Source organism: Leopardus geoffroyi, chromosome E1 (assembly GCF_018350155.1).
Source record: "Leopardus geoffroyi isolate Oge1 chromosome E1, O.geoffroyi_Oge1_pat1.0, whole genome shotgun sequence".
Classification (NCBI taxonomy): Eukaryota; Metazoa; Chordata; class Mammalia; order Carnivora; family Felidae; genus Leopardus; species Leopardus geoffroyi.
Window position 1 is genome coordinate 9,245,680 of NC_059330.1, and position 19,446 is coordinate 9,265,125.

General features: G+C 55.5%; 1 protein-coding gene across 1 annotated transcript in view; it reads left to right on the forward strand.

Moving 5' to 3' along the window:
• LRRC75A (leucine rich repeat containing 75A) overlaps nucleotides 1-19,446 on the forward strand; it is a 46,591-nt gene that overhangs the window by 23,766 nt on the left and 3,379 nt on the right. The window contains exons 2-3 of the mRNA XM_045487463.1: nucleotides 6,970-7,098; nucleotides 17,391-17,506. Of these exons, the coding sequence (XP_045343419.1) occupies nucleotides 6,970-7,098; nucleotides 17,391-17,506 (245 nt within the window). The remainder of the gene's footprint in view (nucleotides 1-6,969; nucleotides 7,099-17,390; nucleotides 17,507-19,446) is intronic.

Genomic DNA, 19,446 nt, shown 5'->3' on the forward strand with positions numbered 1-19,446 from the left:
GATTATCTCTCTCTCGTCCTCTGCCCCTCTGCCCTTCTCACACTCTCTCTCTAAAATAAAAAACTTAAAAAAAAAAAAAAAAAGACCTAGTCTCTTAGCGAGGTTAATGTTTGTAATAGTGGTGTTGTCTATAATCACCGTACTGTGTATTAAATCTCCCAGACTTACTTATCGACTGGTTGCTAGTATATACCCTTAAACCACATGTCTCACCCCCAGCCCCTGGTAACCACCATTATACTCTGTGTTTTTGAGTTTGGTCCTTTCTAGATTCCACATAGAAGTGAGATTATGCAGTATTTGTTTTCCTGTCTGACTTATCTCCCTTAGCATAATGCCCTCAAGGTCCTTCCGTGTGGTCGCAGATGGCAGGATTTCCTTTTTCTTAATGGCTGAATAGTATTCCAGTGTGTGTGTGTGTGTGTGTGTGTGTGTGTACCACATCTTTATCCATTCAGCCAACACTTAGGTTGTTCCCACCTCTTGCCTATTGTGAATAATGCAATGAACATGAGAATGCGTGTAACTCATCAATGGTCTGTTTTCGTCTCCTTTGTATATATCCCCAGAAGTGGGATTCCTGGATTGCACGGTAGTTCTATTTTGAATGCTTTGGGGAAAATTTCTGCCCTTTAAAATTATTGAGGACCTCAAAAAGAGACTTTCTTTATGTGGGTCATACCTAGCAGATGCTAGTCACCATATTAGAAGTCAGACAAGGGGCGCCTGGGTGGCTCAGTTGGTTTAAGCATCTGACTTCGGCTCAGGTCGAAGTCTGTCTCCAGCTCTGCTGACAGCTCAGAGCCTGGAGCCGGCTTCGAATTCTGTGTCTCCCTCTCTCTCTGCCCCTCCCCCACTCATGCTCTGTCTCTGTCTCTCTCTCTCTCTCAAATAAATGTTAAACAAAAAAAAAAGAAATCAAACAAAAGTGTTTTAAAGATTTATATATTCATTTCGGGGCACGTGGCAGACTCAGTTGGTAGAACGTGTGACTCTTGATCCAGGGTCGTGAGTTCAAGCCCCGCGCTGGGTGTAGAGTTCACTTAAAAAAAAAGAGAGAGAGAGATGGGGGCACCTGGGTGGCTCAGCCAGTTAATCACTCCACTCTTGGTTTTTGGCTCAGGTCATGATCTCATGGTTCGTGGGTTTGAGCCCCACGTCGGGCTCCGTGCTTGGGATTCTCTCTCCCTCTCTCTGCCCCTTCCCTGCTCACTCACTCGCTCTCTCAGCATACATAATTTTAAAACATTTTAATAAAAATTAAAAAGATTTATTTATTCATTCTTTTAAAATTAATAATCTCACATGTGCAAGAAATAAGTTTTTACAAAAATGACTACATTTTTCAAACGAAAAACACTTCAGTGAGGGACGTGGCATTGTTTTACAGTTTTTCAAATCTCTTTGACGTGTGGCTTGACAGAAGATAGCTGTATTCTCATACCTGCTGCTTCTGCATTCGGTCTCTTGCAGCGGCTTGTCAGGGTTGAAGTCTGCAAAGAAAATCTAGGTCACGCTGACATGTCATTAGAAAAGAAGACCTCGCAGAGCCCCTGAACGGGACTATAGACCGCACTTGGAGAAATGTCGTCTACGCGGATCTCTGCTCACTTTTTGGAAAGCCATACCCCTACCCCTAACCTCAGGTCCATCACCTGTCTTCCTACAGGAACGAGTCCCCAAACCTGGTTCTTCAAGCTCAAGTACCATGGGGCCCCCACTTACACGAGATGGAGTGTGCCAGCCACTGGCCACCTTGGTCCCCTGCTGGTGACACTCTCCAAGCAAAGCTGCCTACGGCAGTGACCCAGGGACACCCGCTGATGTCCCCAAGCTTTCCGATAAGGAACCCTGCTTGCCCAGTTCCTAGAGATGCCGCTGTTTAGACCATAGCGAGGAAGCTGTTTTCCTTACTGCCTGGTACTTTGCAAGGCAGACCAGCCCCTCCAAGTCCAAGGCTGTGCCCGGGGTGGCCTGGAGGAGCCCGGTGTGGATTTGGGTCTTTTCCCCGTGCACGCAGCAGGCACCGCTTACCTCCCGCCTCATCCCTTCCCGAGAGCCTCCTAACGTCGGAAGCCCCTGTTGGGCAGCATCAGTGGGGCCATCAGAGCAAAGCTGTGACACAGTCGTCCCCCATGAATTAGCCTCGGAGAGCGGGGTGGGGAGGACAGCTAGGAGCCCAGAAATATCCTCAAGCAGCTCAAGCATTCGTGGGCCTGGATGGGGTCGAAACAAAGAAACAACAGCAATAAAATGTGCAGCAGCCCTTGTCCAGCCCCCATCTGGTTTTCCGGGTTGCAGCTTCTCATAACCCGCAGCCCTGGGACCTTCAGGAGCCCCACCCCGGCTGCAATTCATGGGGAGGGCTGTGGCATGACCCACAGTTACCCAAAGCACAGTAAGCGGGGCAGGGCCGAGCAGGACCACGTCTGCCTTCCTGGGGAGACCCTCCTCTCCTCCCCCTGGGCGCCCCCCTCCCAAGCAACAGCTAAACGAGGCCAGACAACAGCAGCCCCCACAGCTGGAGCCACCGTCAGCAGGCTGGGTGCCCAGAGTGACCACGAGGGGCTCTGGGAAGAACGTTTTGCGCCTCCCCAGACCTGCTCCAGCCTCCGGGGTTAACACCGAGGGTTTTCTTGGTCCTCCCCGGATGGCATGGCCTCTACTGGCCTGGAAAGGAGGGAAATGGGAAGAGGGGGCAGGGCCGGTACGAGTGCAAGAGCCCGGGCAGTCAACCAGTCCAGGGTTTTCAGACTTGGCTTTGGCAACAGAACTACTTTGGGCGGTTGTTTGTGTTCTTGTAGTTTTTAACTGAAGGGTGGCCTGCTCTGTCGAGAGCTTGCTGACCCCTCTGGCCTGTTGTTTGCTTTCAGCCCCAAGATCTTGGAAATACAGTTTGGTAACTACTAGTGTGGTTCATCTGCCCATTTCACAGATGGGGAAACAGATCCCAAGAGGGAAGAAGTCTGTTGCCCGCAGACTGACAGTGTGTGGGGGCTGGGTAGAACCTAGAATCTGGTGCTTTCTGCAGGGACATCCAGACAGGGACAAAACAGGGGAGGCAGAGGCTGGCGTGAAGTCGACATCTCACCAAAGGACAGGCAGGAAAAGAAAGATAAATCTATCTTCTGTCCTCCTGTGGCCACAAATCCAGCCTCTGGCCATGGCAATAACCACCCCTCCATTTCCACCCATGGGACCGTCCACTTCCCTCACCCACGGCCCCAGGAAAGGGGAGCCTCGGCACTTTGACACATGGGCCTTCTAAGACCCTAGAACACAGGCCCTGTGACTCCCCCTTCCTACATTCCCAGCCTCTTCCTGCCACAAGGATGCATTTTTGCACATTACTGAGTAGCAGTGTGTGTTCTGAGATCACACGTGCCCTGACCCTGCTGACCGTGAGGCCTAAGTCTCGAGTTTTCTAAAGAGAGAGGTCATGGCTTTTGTCACATTCTCAAATGGGTCCGTGGTCCAAGAAGTGGTTAAGAGCAATCGTGTAAGGAGAGGAGGGGCCTTGCAGAGGGGAGGGGGGTGGAGGCCAGGAGGGTAGGGTGGGGAGGGCTGTGTTGGTGGTATTCTTCCCTGCCAGAGGCTTCTTTTTTATGAGAGAGAGAGAGAGAGAGAGGGTGCAAGTGAGCGAGAGGCAGAGAGAGAGAGAAGTAGGAGTCAAGGTCACCCGATGTGGGATTCAAACCCGCTAACCTTGAGATCATGACCTGAGTCAGATGCTTAACCAACTGAGCCACCCAGGTGCCCCCTGCCAGAGGCTTTACATATGTTACTTGGTTTTATTGCCCTCACCTACTCGTGATGGAGGGTCCCTGGCTCCATTTTACAGATAAGGAAACTGAGACCCAGTGATATGAGGTAGCTTGTCCAGGACACGGCGCTGGCCGAGGGATAGAACAAGTCGGGCCAGAGACCGAGGTCCACAACAGTGTTGTATCTGGGTCTGCAAAGGCCTTCAGCTCTGGAACTTGGCAGCTGGCACGTCAGAAGCCTCCCTGTGCCAGTATGCACACCAGACCTTGAGCCCTGCATCTAGGTCCCTGGTAAATTATTTCAGCAGCCAGAGGCCCTGACAGAGGGCTCCTTGCCTCTGAGGTCCATTCCTGCTGGGTAGGCAGCAAAGCCCCCCTCACTGGCCCTTGGAATCGATTCTTTCCTTCCTTCCTTCCTTCCTTCCTTCCTTCCTTCCTTCCTTCCTTTTTCTTTCTTTCTTCTTTCTTTCTTTTCTTTCTTTCTTTCTTCCTTTCTTCCTTTCTTTCTCTCTTTTTTTCAATGCTAATTTATTTTTGAGAAAGAGAGAAAGCAGGGGAGGAGCAGAGAGAGAGGGGGACAGAGAATCCAAAGTGGGCCCCGTGCTGACAGCAGAGATCATGACCTGAGCCAAAGTCAGACACTTAACCGACTCAGGTGCCCCCGGCCGGATCCACGAAGCAAAGATCCTTCCTTTCTTTGCTCTTAAAAATGTCACTACCAAACCTCAGGACTTCAGGATGGCATTCCCTGCACGTTCATCCGGCCTCCAGCCCAACTCACTTTGGATAAACCAGAGCAATCCCCAAAGAGCTCCCCGCCCCCCACTGACACATAGCCACCCCCCCCCCACCCATTCCTGAAATTTTTTTCTTTTTTTTTTTTTAACCAATTTTTTTAATATTTGTTTTGGAGAGAGAGAGACAGCACGAGCAGGGGAGGGGCACAGAGAGAAAGGGAGACACAGAATTGGAACAGGCTCCAGGCTCCGAGCCGTCAGCGGAGCCTGATGCGGGGCTCGAACCCACGAACCGTGAGATCACGACCCGAGCCGAAGTCGGACACTTAACCGACTGAGCCACCCAGGCGCCCCGAAATTTTTCTTTAAAAAACATCTTTATTATAGGTGATTGTTTCTCTTCCACTGTGACTGGGATATAATTTAAAAAAATTTGTTTATGTTTTTATTTATTTTGGAGAGAGAGACTGAGTACTAGTGGGGGAGGGGCAGAGAGAGAGGGAGACACAGAATCCGAACAGGCTCCAGGCCCTGAGCTGACAGCAGAGAGCCCGATGCGGGTCTCGAACTCATGAGCCAGAAAGAAGATCGTGACGTGAGCCAAAGTCGGACGCTCAACCAACTGAGCCACCCAGGCGCCCTGTGACTGGGAGATAATTGAGTTATGGCATTGTGTAAGGTTAAGGTGTACCGCCTCACGGCTTGACTTCCAGCCACTGTGAGATGTTACCATAGTAAGCTGAGTTAATCGCTTCACCTCATGTAGTTACGGGAGAAAAAAAAGAAAAACCACGTTTTCTTCTTTGCGATGAGAGCTCTTAGGATGTGCGCTCACTCAGCAGCGATGACCACAGTCGTCATGTCGTACGTTCCATTCCTGAAGTCCTGGGCCTTGGTTTCTTCATCTGTAAATTGGGAATAATGATGCACAGCCTACTTGCCTTATGGGATTTCTTTTTTTTTTTTTTTTTAATTTTTTTTTTTAACATTTATTTATTTTTGAGACAGAGACAGAGCATGAACGGGGGAGGGGCAGAGAGAGAGGGAGACACAGAATCGGAAGCAGGCTCCAGGCTCTGAGCCATCAGCCCAGAGCCCGATGCGGGGCTCGAACTCACGGACCGCGAGATCGTGACCTGAGCTGAAGTCGGACGCTTAACCGACTGAGCCACCTAGGCACCCCAACCTTATGGGATTTCTAAGCATCACATGGGAAGGTGTTTGGAAAAGTTCAGGACACCCCCCCCCCACCAAAATGGCAGGGAGCAAACCCCTCCTGGGACTCACCCACTAAGCACACATTTCCTATGCCCCAGGGCGCTGGCCCCTGGGAACTCAGGTTGGGATCCTCCCTTCTCTGGCCTGTGCTGGGGCAGCTTCAAGTGCAGCTCGGGGGACCAGGGGCCGTAGGGTGAGGGCGGCAGAAGTGGGTGGTGCTTGCTTTCCCTGCCCACCTTCAGTGGCCCCCGTGGTCCTCAAAGTGGGCTGGGGGCAGTCCCCCCCCCCGCCCCCCCAGAGTGGGAATGTTACCATTGCCTGGTCCAGGCAAGACACCAAGCTGAGAACAGAAACCGTAGCTCCCACCAGAGGACGACAGAGACTGGGGCGAGGCGCTCGAGGAAAGACACAGGGTTTACCCCTGCTTTTTCACACAGAGAGGGCATAAAGTTTATTCTAACTCTCTAGGATAGAAACCCATGTTTCTATACTTCTCTAAAGTGATTAACGCTGTTTCAAGCTTCCGCAGGCTTGACTGGTGGGGAATTCACACTTAGTCCTGTTTGGGGAGCCTGCCCTTTCCTGGGGCTGTGTAAGAATCTCTGGGTCTTACACAGTCCAGAACATTTGGAGTCGGGCCCCTGGGTCCTAATGCACACTGGTCACTGTTCTGGGCCAAGCCCATGGGGTCCGTTGCTGGGAAGGCCAGGGGTGTTTGCAGAGGCCCCCAACTGGGGCTCTCTGTGTGTGGTGACTCCCAAACCCTTGTCCCTCCTCAAGCTTGGGGAAGCTCTGCCCCCACTTGGTGCCCTTTCTGTGGGAGCCCCGGTGGGGTTTTCTTCTGGGCACCTGACAGCCTCTCATTCAACTCCACGATTCAGAAGCCCCTCAAGACAAAGGACCACCAAGAAGGAGGAGTAAAAATGACCTCAGGAAGCATGAAAACCTTTGTCCAGAGGTTGGAGGGCTTGAGATAGATACATCCCTGCACTGGGAAGGCCATCTCTGCAGGGGCTTCCCTGGCCCCCTGGGGAAGTTCTGCAGCTGGGAAACCTTGAAGGGAGTGTATGTGTGTGTGTGTGTGTGTGTGTGTGGCCGGGGGGGGAGGGGGGGGTCTCCGCCTTTGCCCGGGTGCTGGAGCGGGGCACTGAGCCACCTCCAGAGCAGAGGGCTGTTCTGGGCTTGTTGGGTGGGACTCGAGGGGTAGGGCTGAGCCGCCCCTGACCTCTGGGCGTCCTTTACTCTTGCAGGACCTGGGCATGGAGTCAACCTCTCTGGACGACGTTCTGTACCGCTACGCCAGCTTCCGGAATCTGGTGGACCCCATCACACACGACCTCATCATCAGCCTGGCCCGTTACATCCACTGCCCCAAGCCGGTAGGGCAGCTGTGGTCTGAGCCCGCCAGATCTGGGGGTGTGAGGCGGGCGCCCTTCTGCCAGAGAACCCAGTGCCCAGGAGGGTTGGTCGATACTGCCCGGGGCCGAGGGGCACAAGCCCCTTGTGCAGACATCAAGCCAGCGGGCCTGATGCCTGCCCTGTCCTAAGGCCCAGCATCCATAGCAGAGATCAGCATGATCAGTAGGGGATTTGTTTGGCTCCTGAGTGTATTAAATCCGAATTCACTGCCAACATGTAAAACTCAGAATATTTCACACGTTCTCCATATTTAGCTACCCTTGAAAAACGGGAAGTTCTGGTAACACGAAGCCCTCATTTCTATAGGACTGGAGCTGAGTAGCCTCCCCTATTACGTGGGGCCAGGGCCACCGCGTAGAGTCACGTAGGTTGTACCTCGCACAACAACACGTAAGAGCAGAGGTGGCAGGGGTGAGGGCAGACAGGAGACCACTCAGATCCAGCCCGGTCTCTGCCGCCAGGCCTTAGGCACCGGTGCAAGACTGTGTCCATCTAGAGGCGGACGTTTCCTTATGTGCACAAAGGTGCCACGTAAATCTCGCAGGGACCCTGCTTGCCTCCGGCATGCCTCAGTCCCCACCACTCCCAGCGGTCTCCCTGCCTAAGGCTGAATGTCATTTTCCACCCACCCACTTTGCTCACGTCCACTGGCTTCCGAAGCTGAGAGGAAAAAGCTCCGGGGTCCCCAGCTCCGCAGGCAGGTACTGCTTGGACATTTCCGGATGGGAGGCTCTGCCCCTCTCCCTCACGGGGTGCGAGGCCGGCTCACCCAGAGCTGCCCTGGCAGGGCCCGGGAGGGCCGGGGTGGGACAGCCCCACCCTGGAGCTTTTCTCTCCCATCCCTCAATTTCTAGCAGTTTCCAAAAGAAGCGCGGAACAGGGGCAGGGAAGCCGGAGCAGGACCCAGGAGTGCCTGAGGGAAGCTCGTGCTTTCAAAGTAGGATCTAGGATAAGAGGGAGGAGGTGATTTTCAGACCCACAGTCGTCCAGGGGGCTGGGACCTTGCTCTGGAGCTGAGCCTCCATCTGGGCCTTTGTCTAGGGCCTTGACTTTGGCTTCTGGGGCTGTTTGGAGCCAGGACTCCAAGGTGAGGAGTGAGTTCTGAAGGGCTGGGGCGGCAGGCGTGGGGGAGGGTTGGTGGTGAGACGCAGCAGAAGGCAGGGATGCTGGGCTCAAATATGTGCCGGTTAGAAAAAGCTGGCAGTGATGGTTGGCAGGCTGGGAGCCTCGGGCCCGGGGAAGAGGGGCGGGTGCCAGGAGCCGCGGGGGGGGGACCGGCTGGGCCTGGAGTCACCTTCACTTCTCATTCAGATTATACCTGGCTCAGCCTGGAGCAGCTGAGACCAGAGTCCGTAGGCCTCGCAGGTGCCAGACCTCTGCCTTTTCTAGAACTTAGATGCCTGCAGGTGAAGGGGTGACACTCAAAGCAGCTCATTGGGAGAGATGTTATTTTCATGCCCATTTTAACGTTGAGGAAGACCAGATTCAGGCAATGAAGTCATCGGATAAAGGTTACACTCCAGATGTGATCTGGACCCCAGTTCCGGGCAGAGTGGGGACCGGCTGTTCAGGATCTCTGCACTGTCCCTCAATGGCCAGCAGCTTCTCTCAGGGTTTGAGTGGGGGCTCGCAGGGTTGCATGGGGGCTGGAGGTGGGGGGCCTGTGCGGGAACAGCCTGAGCACCCCTCCCCCCTCCTCCCTCCCTGCCCACCCATGCCGGACCTCAGGAGACTGGACGGGGCGGGAAGGAGAGGTGGCCCAAGGGATTCTGTGCTGAGTTCCATCCCTTCCGTCTGGGCGGCGACCACAGGGCCCTGTTGTTGTCTTAGCTCAGGCCGCTACAACACGTTACCACTGACCGCGTGGCTTATAAACAACAGAAATGTGTTGCTCACAGTTCTGGAAACCGGAAGCCCAAGATCAGGGTGCCCAGCATGGTCGGGTTCCGATGAGAGCCCTGCTCTGGGTTTGCAGACAGCCACCTTCTTGCTGTGGCCTCACGTGGCAGAAAGAAAAAGAACTAGCCAGCTCTCTGGCCTCTTCTTCTTCTTCTTCTTCTTTTTTAAGGTTATTTATTTATTTATTTTGAGAGAGAGAGTGGGGGAGAGACAGAGAGAGGGAGAGAGAGAATCCCAAGCAGGCTCTGGGCTGACAGCGCAGAGTCCGACGTGGAGCTCGAACTCACGAACTGTGAGGTCATGACCTGAGCGGAAACCAAGAGTTGGCGCTTAACCAACTGAGCCGCCCAGGCACCCCTGAACTTCATCTTCCTCCGCTCCAAAGGGGGATAACAACACCGTCTCCTGTGGACCCGTCGGAGAAATGATTCTTGAGAAGGACGCTGTGTGTCTGGCATGGAGGAGCCCCTGTACGCAGAAGCTAAGGTATAATTCAGTCATCGAGCACCAATCATGTGCCAAGCAGGGTGCTCGGGCCCAGCACATCAGTTGTGGGGCACGGAGGCCGGCAGTGGCCTCAGAGTCTTGGAGAACAAGGGTCTGGCTTCTGATTTCCGGATTTCCGAGAGCCAGCCGGTGGCGTCAGCCCTGTCGGAGGCCCGGGAGCCTGGCAGGTTGCCCTGCCCATATCTAAGGCCACGTGGCAGGAGAAGCCCTTCCGAAGGACTCTTCCGGTTGGGGTGGAGGCCGAGATGGGCGGTCCCAACTCCAGGGCCCCGAGGCTGGTGGTAAGGGCAGCCCCCAGGCCCACCCCCAATACATGACTGCCTTGGGGCTGGCCAGGACCTCCCATTCTTAGCTCTTTCACTCAAGTGTGAGCCTTAAGGTTATAGACAGAGATGTCAAGACCATCAACTATGAGGGGGCGTCTCCCTCAATTGTGAGATGGGACAAAGGAAGCAACCCTTCCTGGTCCCGTCTTGGTGGAGCATCCACCAGACAAATAACCCTTCCCACCACTAAGATGACCCCCTTGAATTAGTCCCATCCATTTTCTTGACCTGTGTCCCAGCTGGAGGTGGGCCTGGGCCCTGGCAAAGGGGTGGGTCTGTGCCTGTCCCGAGGCGGAAGGGGACGGGCAGAACCCCATCCCGCCCGACTGTGTGCTGATTAATCCACAGCCCAGTTTCAGACTCAAAAGTCACCCACCTCTTGGACATTTGTGCCCTGGAGCCCGTGAGTCACCACCCCTCCCCCACTGTGAGCACAGATCACTTAGTGGGAAATTTGAGGCTCTTTCCTTCCCTGGGCCCCAGCTCCAGCCCCGCACATCTATCCCATCGTGTCTACAGTGGGGTTCCCCACACGCAGACACTAAAATGAGGGTGTGTGGACAGCGATCTGTTAAGGAGGTGTCCCAGGGAAGCCAGGCCAACCCAGGCTCCGTCCTGAGGAGGGCAGGTGGCTTTGGCCTGGTCCCTTCAGGACCCCGGGGCTCGAACCATAGATGGGCTCCCCTGGGACGTAAGCTCCCAGGCACATCTGTCTCACTGGCTCGCCTGGGCCGTCCAGACAGAAGCACAAAATTGGGAAACGTGGATCCAAGGGCGTTTGGGATGGAACAGCCATGTTGCCCGCCACAGCCAGCAAGTTCCAACAGCCCTGATTCCCTAATGGTTGGGGTCTCTCCAAGGCCCTCCTGGTCCCCGCGTCCCCTGTCTCAGGGCTGCTGTCAGAGTCTCCACCTGGACTCTGGGCCTCTGCTCCTGCCTCCTGCCCTCTATGCTCTGGGAACAGCCAGAGACTCATCCGCAAGGGGCCCTGGATCACACGTGCGCCTCCCTGAGATACCTTCCATTGTGGCGTCGCGTTGTAGGCTGAAACCAAACTCTTTATTTGCCCCTGCCTGCATCTCCTGTATCATTTCTTATTTCCCTGTCCGCCCTGCTCATTCTGCTCCAGCCACGTGGCCCTCCTGCCTGTGCCCAGAGCATCCAGATCCTTCCTGACCTTAGGGACCCTGCTCCTGCCTATGGCCACACCTGCCCTCTCTGGCTGGTCTGCCCTCTCCTCCGTTCAGACTCAGCCCGACTGTGTCCTCTCCAGGGCCACCTTTGACCACCAGCTTAGCTCGCAGAGTCGTCCCGGCCAGCCTTTGCGCTGTGTATTGCGTTACTTCACTCGCGGGTCTCCGAAGTTCTCCGGCTTGCTTACTGGTGAGCTGACCTACTGCCCGCCTTCCCCACCAGAATGTCAATTCCGAACGGGCAAGAGGTGGCATCCGTCTCGTTCGCCGTTACTTCTTGCGCCAGGCAGGGCCCCGGGGAGAAGCAGGCCACACGGAAGCCAACAGGGGATGTTGAGACACCCGAAGATGAGCAGCAGTGGGAAGCTGTTACCAGAAAGGGCCGTGGGTGCAAGCCATGACATGGGAGCCAGAACCCTGCTTCTAGAACCATGCAGTATTTTTATTTATTTATTTATTTTGAGACAGGGACAGAGAGTATCAGTGGTTCTAGATTGGCAGACCCCCTTCCCGGATGGCACATCCCTTGGCTGTTGGCGGGAGCCCCCAGCTCCTTGCCACACGGGCCTCTCCATAGGACCTCTTGAACTTCCTCACATCACAGCCGCTGGCTTATCCCTGAGCAGGTGATCCAATAAAGAGCAAGGCAGACACCACAATATCTCTTATGACCCAGCCACATTCTATGGACCGCTCAGGTCAGCCCTGATGCCGTGTGGAAGGAGACTACGAAAGGGGGCTATTACAGGAGGCCAGGATGGGTGGTGGGGGCCATCTTGGAGGCTGACTACCACACAGGCTGAAACAAGAAGGGAATGAGAAGAGAAGGGCCTTTCCTCCTGTCCTCTGATCTCGCTCCAATCGCTCTCATTAGCTGAACCTGACTGGAAGCCGGGGCAAGAGGGTCAGTGATGCTGTCTCTAGGCTCAGCCTTCCAGGCACCGAGAAGAGCAGACAATGGACTCCAGGAAGGGAGTAAAGAGAAAACCCAGGAGAACTCGGTATCTGGAGCAGCATCCAGCGCGCGGTAGGAAGGACAGTCGATATCTGATGAATGAATTTGTGAATGAGTGAGGGAAGCCTTGGGGCTGTAGTAGTGGGGGGCTGTGCTGGTTTGGGGCCTGCGGGAGCACACAAAGGTGCCTGGGGCAGCCGGGATGGCAGGTGGGAGCCACCATCTGACAGTAGGGAGGTGGGGCAGTGTCCGGATGCTGGGACCCCCTCCTGGAGGGGACTGCGGTCGGCCGTAAGCATCTTTCCTGACAAGCCAGTGAGAGGCCGTCAGGTTCTTCCCCAGGGCCCGGGTCAGAGGCAATGGTCAGGCCGGAAGAGGCACTGCGGGACCCGCACCCCACCCTGCAGTGCCCGGTCCCCTCTGGCTTGCACCATGTCCCTCTCCTTTCTTCTTCCTTTTCCATGGGTGGGAGGAAGGACTGCAGAATTGATTCCACAAACCGCCTTTGAGCCTCGGGCGTGGGTTAGGACTGTCGCAAGTAACAGAAGCCCACTCACGCTGCCTCAGGCTAAGAAGAGAATTTATCCAGCTGTCTTGTGGGGCCCAAAGACAGCCACGCTTGGAAGGCGGGGCTAGAACTATAGTGCAGGGCAGACATCTCTCCGTCCCGCCTCTCTGCTCACCCCGTCCTCCCTCTCCATTCCCGGGGCTCCGGGTTTACTCCTGGAGGTGGGGGGGGGGGGAGGGGGGAGCGTCCAGCCCGGGGAGGAGACGGGGGTGTGTCTCGTCCCCAGGACACGGCTGGTTGGCTGCGGTCTGCTAGTGCCCGCTTCTGGGCCAATCAGCTGCGGCCCGGGATGGGGTCTGGTTGCACAAAGGGGCTGCTGGGCCTCACCACTTTGGCGAGCAGAGCGCGCTCTGCAGAGCGCGCATTGCTGGGTGCAGGGTGCGCGGACCCCGTTCCTTTGCGGCGCCGGTGTTCAAACTCCTCGGTCGAGGTTGCACAAGGGGCGCGTGGCTGCTCTGTACCGAGAGGCGGCTGTTTCTGGAAACCACGCAGAAACGGCACTTCCTCCTCCTCCTTTGCCGCCTCCCTCTCCTTGCGTCCTCTCCCTTCCCCACCCTCTCCTGACTCCTCCAACTCGGGGCCAGCCCTTGCTTTGTCCTGTTCTCCGCAGGAGGGAGGCCGGGAGGGGCCTTCGAAAATGGACAGAGCTGGGGGAAAACTAGATGGGCTTGCTTAAGGCGGCTTTTGTGGGTGCAAATGAGAGAAACACCTTGAACCCACCGAAAGCTAAAGGCGTATCCCCGGGAGGGCAGCGCAGAGCGCAGCGCGGGATGGCAGGTCGGAAAGGATGCCAGCCTCAGAGGCGAACTTGGAGTCCCCATTCCATCTTACAAGCTGTGGGGCTTGCCAGTCTATTCCACTTCCGTAAGCTTCAGTTCTCGTCTGTAAAGTGGGGATAATAGCGCCCGTTTCAGGGGATGGTTGCGAGTTAACTGCATTGTGACGAGGTCGTGCATGCAATGCAGGGGCGACGCCGACCAGTAGATGCGCAGCAAATGTTGGCTGTTGTGTATGTAGTCCAGACAAACTACATAGTGGAGGGGAGCTCTCACTTCTGGAAGGACACTAGCTCGCGCTGAGTCTCCGATCAGCGGTGAGGTGACCGTATCCATTGTCCTTGTTGGTGAGGAATCAGGCTTGCTCAGTCTCCCAGGTGGGGGAGCGGCCGCGCACAGTCCACGCGTTGCCGCGCCTTGCACGCGGCTGCCCCCTTGTGGCCCTGTCCGCGCACTGCGGCGGCTGCTTTGCCGCCTTTTCCTCTCTTTGTTTCTTCCTTCCAAGGCCCAGCCGCTCAGATCCAGAGGATGACCCCGGATTTTGGCAACCCTGGGAAGTGGTTGGAGGAGGAGCCCAAGCTGAGGAGCTCGGTTCTCAGCTTTGGTGCAGGTGCCGTGGGAGGGTGGCGATGTTCTTTCCCCGGAGTGGTCCCAGGAGTGAAGCCGGGCGGACCACCCAGTCTCACGCACTTGGTCCGTCTTGTCTTTGAAGCGTTTGAACTGGTGCTTCTCCACCTTGGCGACACAGGGGAATCACCTGCGGAGCTTTGAAACAAGCCCCGCACGCAAGCTGCAGACCCATGCTGGGGTTGGCCACAGGCAGCAGGGATTTTTATTTTTTATTTTTATTATTTTTATTTATATTTGAGAGAGAGAGAGACAGCACGAGTGAGGGAGAGGCAGAGAGAGAGGGAGACACAGAATCTGAAGCAGGCCCCGGGCTCTGAACTGTCAGCACAGAGCCCGATGTGGGGCTCGAACTCATGAACCACGAGATCATGACCTGAGCCGAAGTTGGACACTTAACCGACTGAGCCACCCAGGTGCCCCTCCCTGAGCCTCTTCTGGCCGAGGCCTCCTCACTGGAGTCCTGCAGACTCTTCCCTTTTCCTTGGCGCTCAGGGCTACACTGTGCCTTCTCCATCCCTTTGTGTCCAGTGTGTCCTCCCCCTTAGCTCATTCCATGGCCGGGGGGCCGAGGGGGAGGGTGTCATCAGAGGCTGATGAATGTGATGAATGTGCCTTGAGCCCCAGCCTCGTAATTCCAGTAGCATCTTCCAGGAGATCCTTCACGTGGCTCCAAATGAGCTGGACACCAACCCCGCCCTGCCTTTCTGTCCCTTCTCCCCTGGAGCCCCTTGCCTTCCACCCAGCTCCCCAGCCCAAAGCCCGGACCCGTCCTCATCGCCTCCCAGCCCACACCCTCTCCGCCCCGTGCCAGGTCAGGCAAGCGTGGCGGCCCCCGTCACTTTCAGCCCTTCCCAACACACCCATATGACGAGGTTCAGCAAGAGACTAAGTCTAGGAATCAGAACGTGCAGTCCAGGGGTTTGCACGTGTAATCGCCTGAAGTGACAGGTGACATTTGTTTATCAGAAGGCGTGGGCAGTAGGAAGTGAGGTTCTTGGAGAACCAGAGACCAGAGGTGCTGTCTAAACTGACTGCATTCACCCTCGAGCCTGTGTCTCCCGGATCCCCATTCGGATGCCTCGCCTCTTTGGACACTCAACACCCCCTTTTCCTGCCTCTTCGCTCTCTCGTCTCCTGCCCTCAAGGTCTTCTCTTGCCTTCCCATCAGCCCCAGCCCTGCTCTGTAGGCCTCAGTTTCTTCCTCTTTAATTAATTATATATTTTTTTGAGAGAGAGAGAGACAGGGTGTGAATGGGGGAGAGGCAAAGAGAGAGGAAGACACAGAATCCAAAGCAGGCTCCAGACTCCAGGCTCCCAGCTGCCAGCACAGAGCCCAACACGGGGCTCGAATCCGTGAACTGCGAGGTCACGACCCGAGCCGAAGTCAGACGCTCAACCGACTGAGCCACCCAGGCGCCTCAGTTTCTTCCTCTTCAAAATGGGGATAATGAAAGTGTTTCTGCTCTGGGGTGTTGTGGGGATTCCGTAAAGTCCTAGCATGATGTCTGTGTGCAGTAATCCATGTGACAGCCGTGGAGGTGGCGAGAAGTGACAGGACCCCAGGTTGTCACCTACTCCTGCCCCCGTAATACACCCAACACCTAAACCTTTGCACCCATTTCCTCCCCACTCAGGGATGCCTCGTTTCCTCTCTCCATGCAAAAATCACAAACCCATATCAGCCCTTAAAAGCCAAACTCAAATCTGAGCCTTGGATGGAAGTCCTCCTTCTTTACCCGCTCAGGACAGCGCGGTATTTACCCAGTGGGCTTTCCTGGAGAGTTGCGCGCTGAGCTACAGTCAGAGCACTCTACAAGTTGTAACTGTTTTCATCCTCACAAAATGCCCCGCGACTCTGGTTTGTTATCCCTTCACAGTCAAGTGACTTCCTGAGGTCACAGAGGGGGTACCAAAACGAGGGGGAAGATCCACCGGGTTTGGCTCTGAGTCTGTGCTCTTAACGACTCAATACGCTGCTTCTCCGTTAGCAGAGTGACAATGGTCACAGGCTATCAAGTTGGCCTTTACTGAGCGCCGGGCACTCTGCTGAGCGCTGGTCACAGGTTCATGGTTGAACCTCACCACATACATGTTGCTCTCCGCACGTGGGTTTGCATCTGAGCCCCAGCACTTGCTGGCTCTCAGCTTTTAGCACTGGGCCACCTGGCAAGAGCCCGCCCTCGTGGCCCTCCCTCCCCCAGGGCTTGGTGACCGTCTGTGGGGTTGACGTCCCTTGGGACAGAGCTGGCGTCTCTCTAGCATCTCTCTGATGCCCCCTGGAGCCCAGTGTAAGTTCACTAGGCCCTCCATAACAAAATACCACTTAAACGGCAGAGATTTATTTTCGCATAGCTCTGATAGCTGGAAGTCCAAGGTCAAGATGTTGGCAAGGTTGATCTCTTGAGTCCTCCCCTTGGCCTAGAGATGGCCATCTTCTCCCTGTGTCCTCACATGGTCTTTTCCTCTGTGCATGTCTGTGTCCCAGGCTCTTTTCATTTGGACACCGGTCATACTGGCTTAGGGCCCACCCCCAATGACCGCATTTGACCTTAATTACTCTGCACATACAGCCACATTCCGAGGTACCTGCGATTAGGACCCAAATTTAAGAACTTTCGTCGGGACACAATTCAGGACAGTTATTTCAAACTCCAAACTGCTGACGGGACGGGCCTGCAGTGCCTGGCTCAGTCCGTAGAACATGCGACGTTTGTTCTCGAGGTCGTGAGTTCAAGCCCCACGTTGGGTGTAGAGCTTACTTACCAAAAAAAAAAAAAAAAAAAAAAAAAAATGCTGATTGTCCACATAGATGAGAGTAGATGAATGAAGTGGGCTGGGAAAGGACTTGGCCTCCCCATACTTTTATTTTCCCACTTTTGACATTTTTCCCCCTGAGGCACCACAAAAGCATTTCCCTTTCGTCTTTACTATGTGAAAGACCAGTACGGGACCATCTGTTCACGGTTGCATCCCCGGCTCCTAGAACAAGTCCCTGTCACCTAGAGGGGGTGCCCAGTCAATATTCGTTGAGCAAATGAGTGAGCAGAAAGGCCCTGGACATTGGGGGGAGGCAGAGACCAGGGTGAATACTGGCTAAGGGGTCAGCCAGCACTCAGCTCTGGTCAACGGTCAGGTTGTCTGGAATTCAGAGGTCTCTGTAAATCTCGATTTTGCCACGACAGCAACGAATTCACAGAAAAGAGAACATGAGGCAGATCCGTTGGCAGCCATTGCCCTCTACTAAGGGGGTCCCACCGTGAGCCGGCAGGACAGGCCTCTGTGAGCAGCCCGGGGGCGTCGTGCTCCTCCAGTGGAGACGGGAAGCTGGAGGTGAGGGCCTGGGCCCCTCTGCCTGTTCCTGCCCCTCAGGGACCCCCTGCCTGTGGTCGTCTCTGCAGGAAGGCGACGCGTTGGGCGCCACGGAGAAGCTGTGCAGGCAGCTGACTTACCACCTCAGCCCCCACTCGCAGTGGAGGCGGCACCGGGGGCTGGTGAAGAGGAAGCCACAGGCCTGGTGAGTCTCCGTCACCTGAGGTGGAGCTGCCCTGCCCCCTGCCCAGCCTCCCCTCCCCCTCCAGAGTAGCCCAAAGTGAACCCATGCCAGGCCGGGTGTTATACCACACTCCCTCCCCCGGGGGGGTGAAGGGAGGAGCTGAGACCAGAGGGGTGGTCTTGGAAGGTGCCCGAAGGAGGGGAGACTGAAGGAGGGCATTCCACAAGGGCAAGAGCCATGAGGGGAGCTGCAGGCGGGACCCCTGTCTGTGGATGGGGAACTGGGGAGTGTGGGCCCATTCAGAAGGGGTGGGTGGGGAGGCCGACGGGAGGAGTTTCTCATTCCTGGTGTGGGGAATATGGGTGATGAGGTTTTGGGGTGATGGTGGGGTGGTCCAGAGCAGACGGCCAAGAAAGAATTCTTGAAGACGTCTTTGGTGCAAAAAAAGGTGATTTTATTAAAGCACGGGGACAGGACCCACGGGCAGGAAAAGCTGCATTGGGGTCGTGAGGGGTAACTCATTATATACCTCAGGTTGGGAGGGGGTCGGGGATAGAGTAAGTCTCTAAGGAATTTTGGAAGCAAGGTTTCCAGCACCTTGAGGGGCTAGCTGTTGCTAGGGAAAGGCCATTTATTACCATTTAATAAAACCTCAGCCACGAGACCCTTTAGATGTGTATCAGGAGCCATAAGCTTGGAGTATGATGGCCAGCATGTATCTTGGGGGAGTTGAGATAAAGGAAGTAGACTTACAGGGTCCTCGAGGTTGGGACAAGTTAAGCTAAGGTTCTCTTTTGCCCCTAGCAAAGTGTCATCATCGAGGCAGCTGAGCTCCCAGAGGACGGTCACTCTGCCTGTGCCAAGGACTTGTCAATGGGCTGTAGGCAGTAAGGGAGTAATTTTTCATTTGCCTTAGTTTCCCACATCACCATGGCGAGCACTTCAACCCCCTTTCCTTTGTTCTTGGGTAGCCAGGAGTGTCCGAGGAATATCACGTAGATGCCACCTGCAGGGGCGTGGGGGTGTGCCAGACTGTATTTTGCCCTCAACTTGCCCCAAGCTCCCTCATCATGGGCACTCCCACTGGATCCCCCCCGGTTCTCCTGGATGGCTCCTAGGGAGATCCAGACCCCAGCAGTGCCCCTGGCCCACACAGCAATGGGAACCCTCAAGGGGTTTTGGACCTTCTAAAGATTGGGGGGTTCGGGGAAGCTGGGACACAGAACCTGTGGACCGAGACAGGTAGCACCATAGGAAGCCAAGTAAAGGGGAGCCTGGAAGGCTTTCTGGAGAGAGCGCCCCTGCCTTCCTTGTAAATGACCCCGGGGCAGAGTGGCTTGTGTCCTTCCCCTAGACTGGGTAGGGGCAGGACTGCCCTCCCTCACCCACAAGAACTCTGGTTCCTCTTTCCCTTCTGGACTCCCCCGCTCCAAAGCCAGGAGAGGAGCCAGATCCTGAAGGAACAGTGTGAGGCTCTCACGAAGCAAGCCCTCAACTGGGCTGAGGTCAGGGGGACAGAGCAGGACGGGAAGACCCGTGGAATCTGCAATGCCATGCGGAGTCTGTGAGCTAGGTCTTTGGGATTGAAAAGCTAGAAATGCGAGCTCTGCTGGAATCCAGGCGCCTCCTCTCCTGTCTCCCCAACACACACGTGTGCTCAGCCCATTCTTCATTTCAACAGCTTCGCTCCCCTCAGGCAGCTTCCCATCACACTTGAGTCTAAACAGGGCCCTCCATGATGGGCCCTCCGCTCCTCCGTGGCCTCTCACTTCCCCTCACCGCAAACAAGGCGGCCTTCCTGCTGGCTCACAGACACCAACTCTTCCCAGCCTCAGGGCCTTTGCATGTACCCACTCTGCTGGAACTTTTACCAGACTCTTCTGATGGCCCACTTCTTTAAATGTCAGCTCAAATTAAGTCCTCAGAGGCTTCCCTGAGCAGCCGGGTCCAGGCTCCTCTCA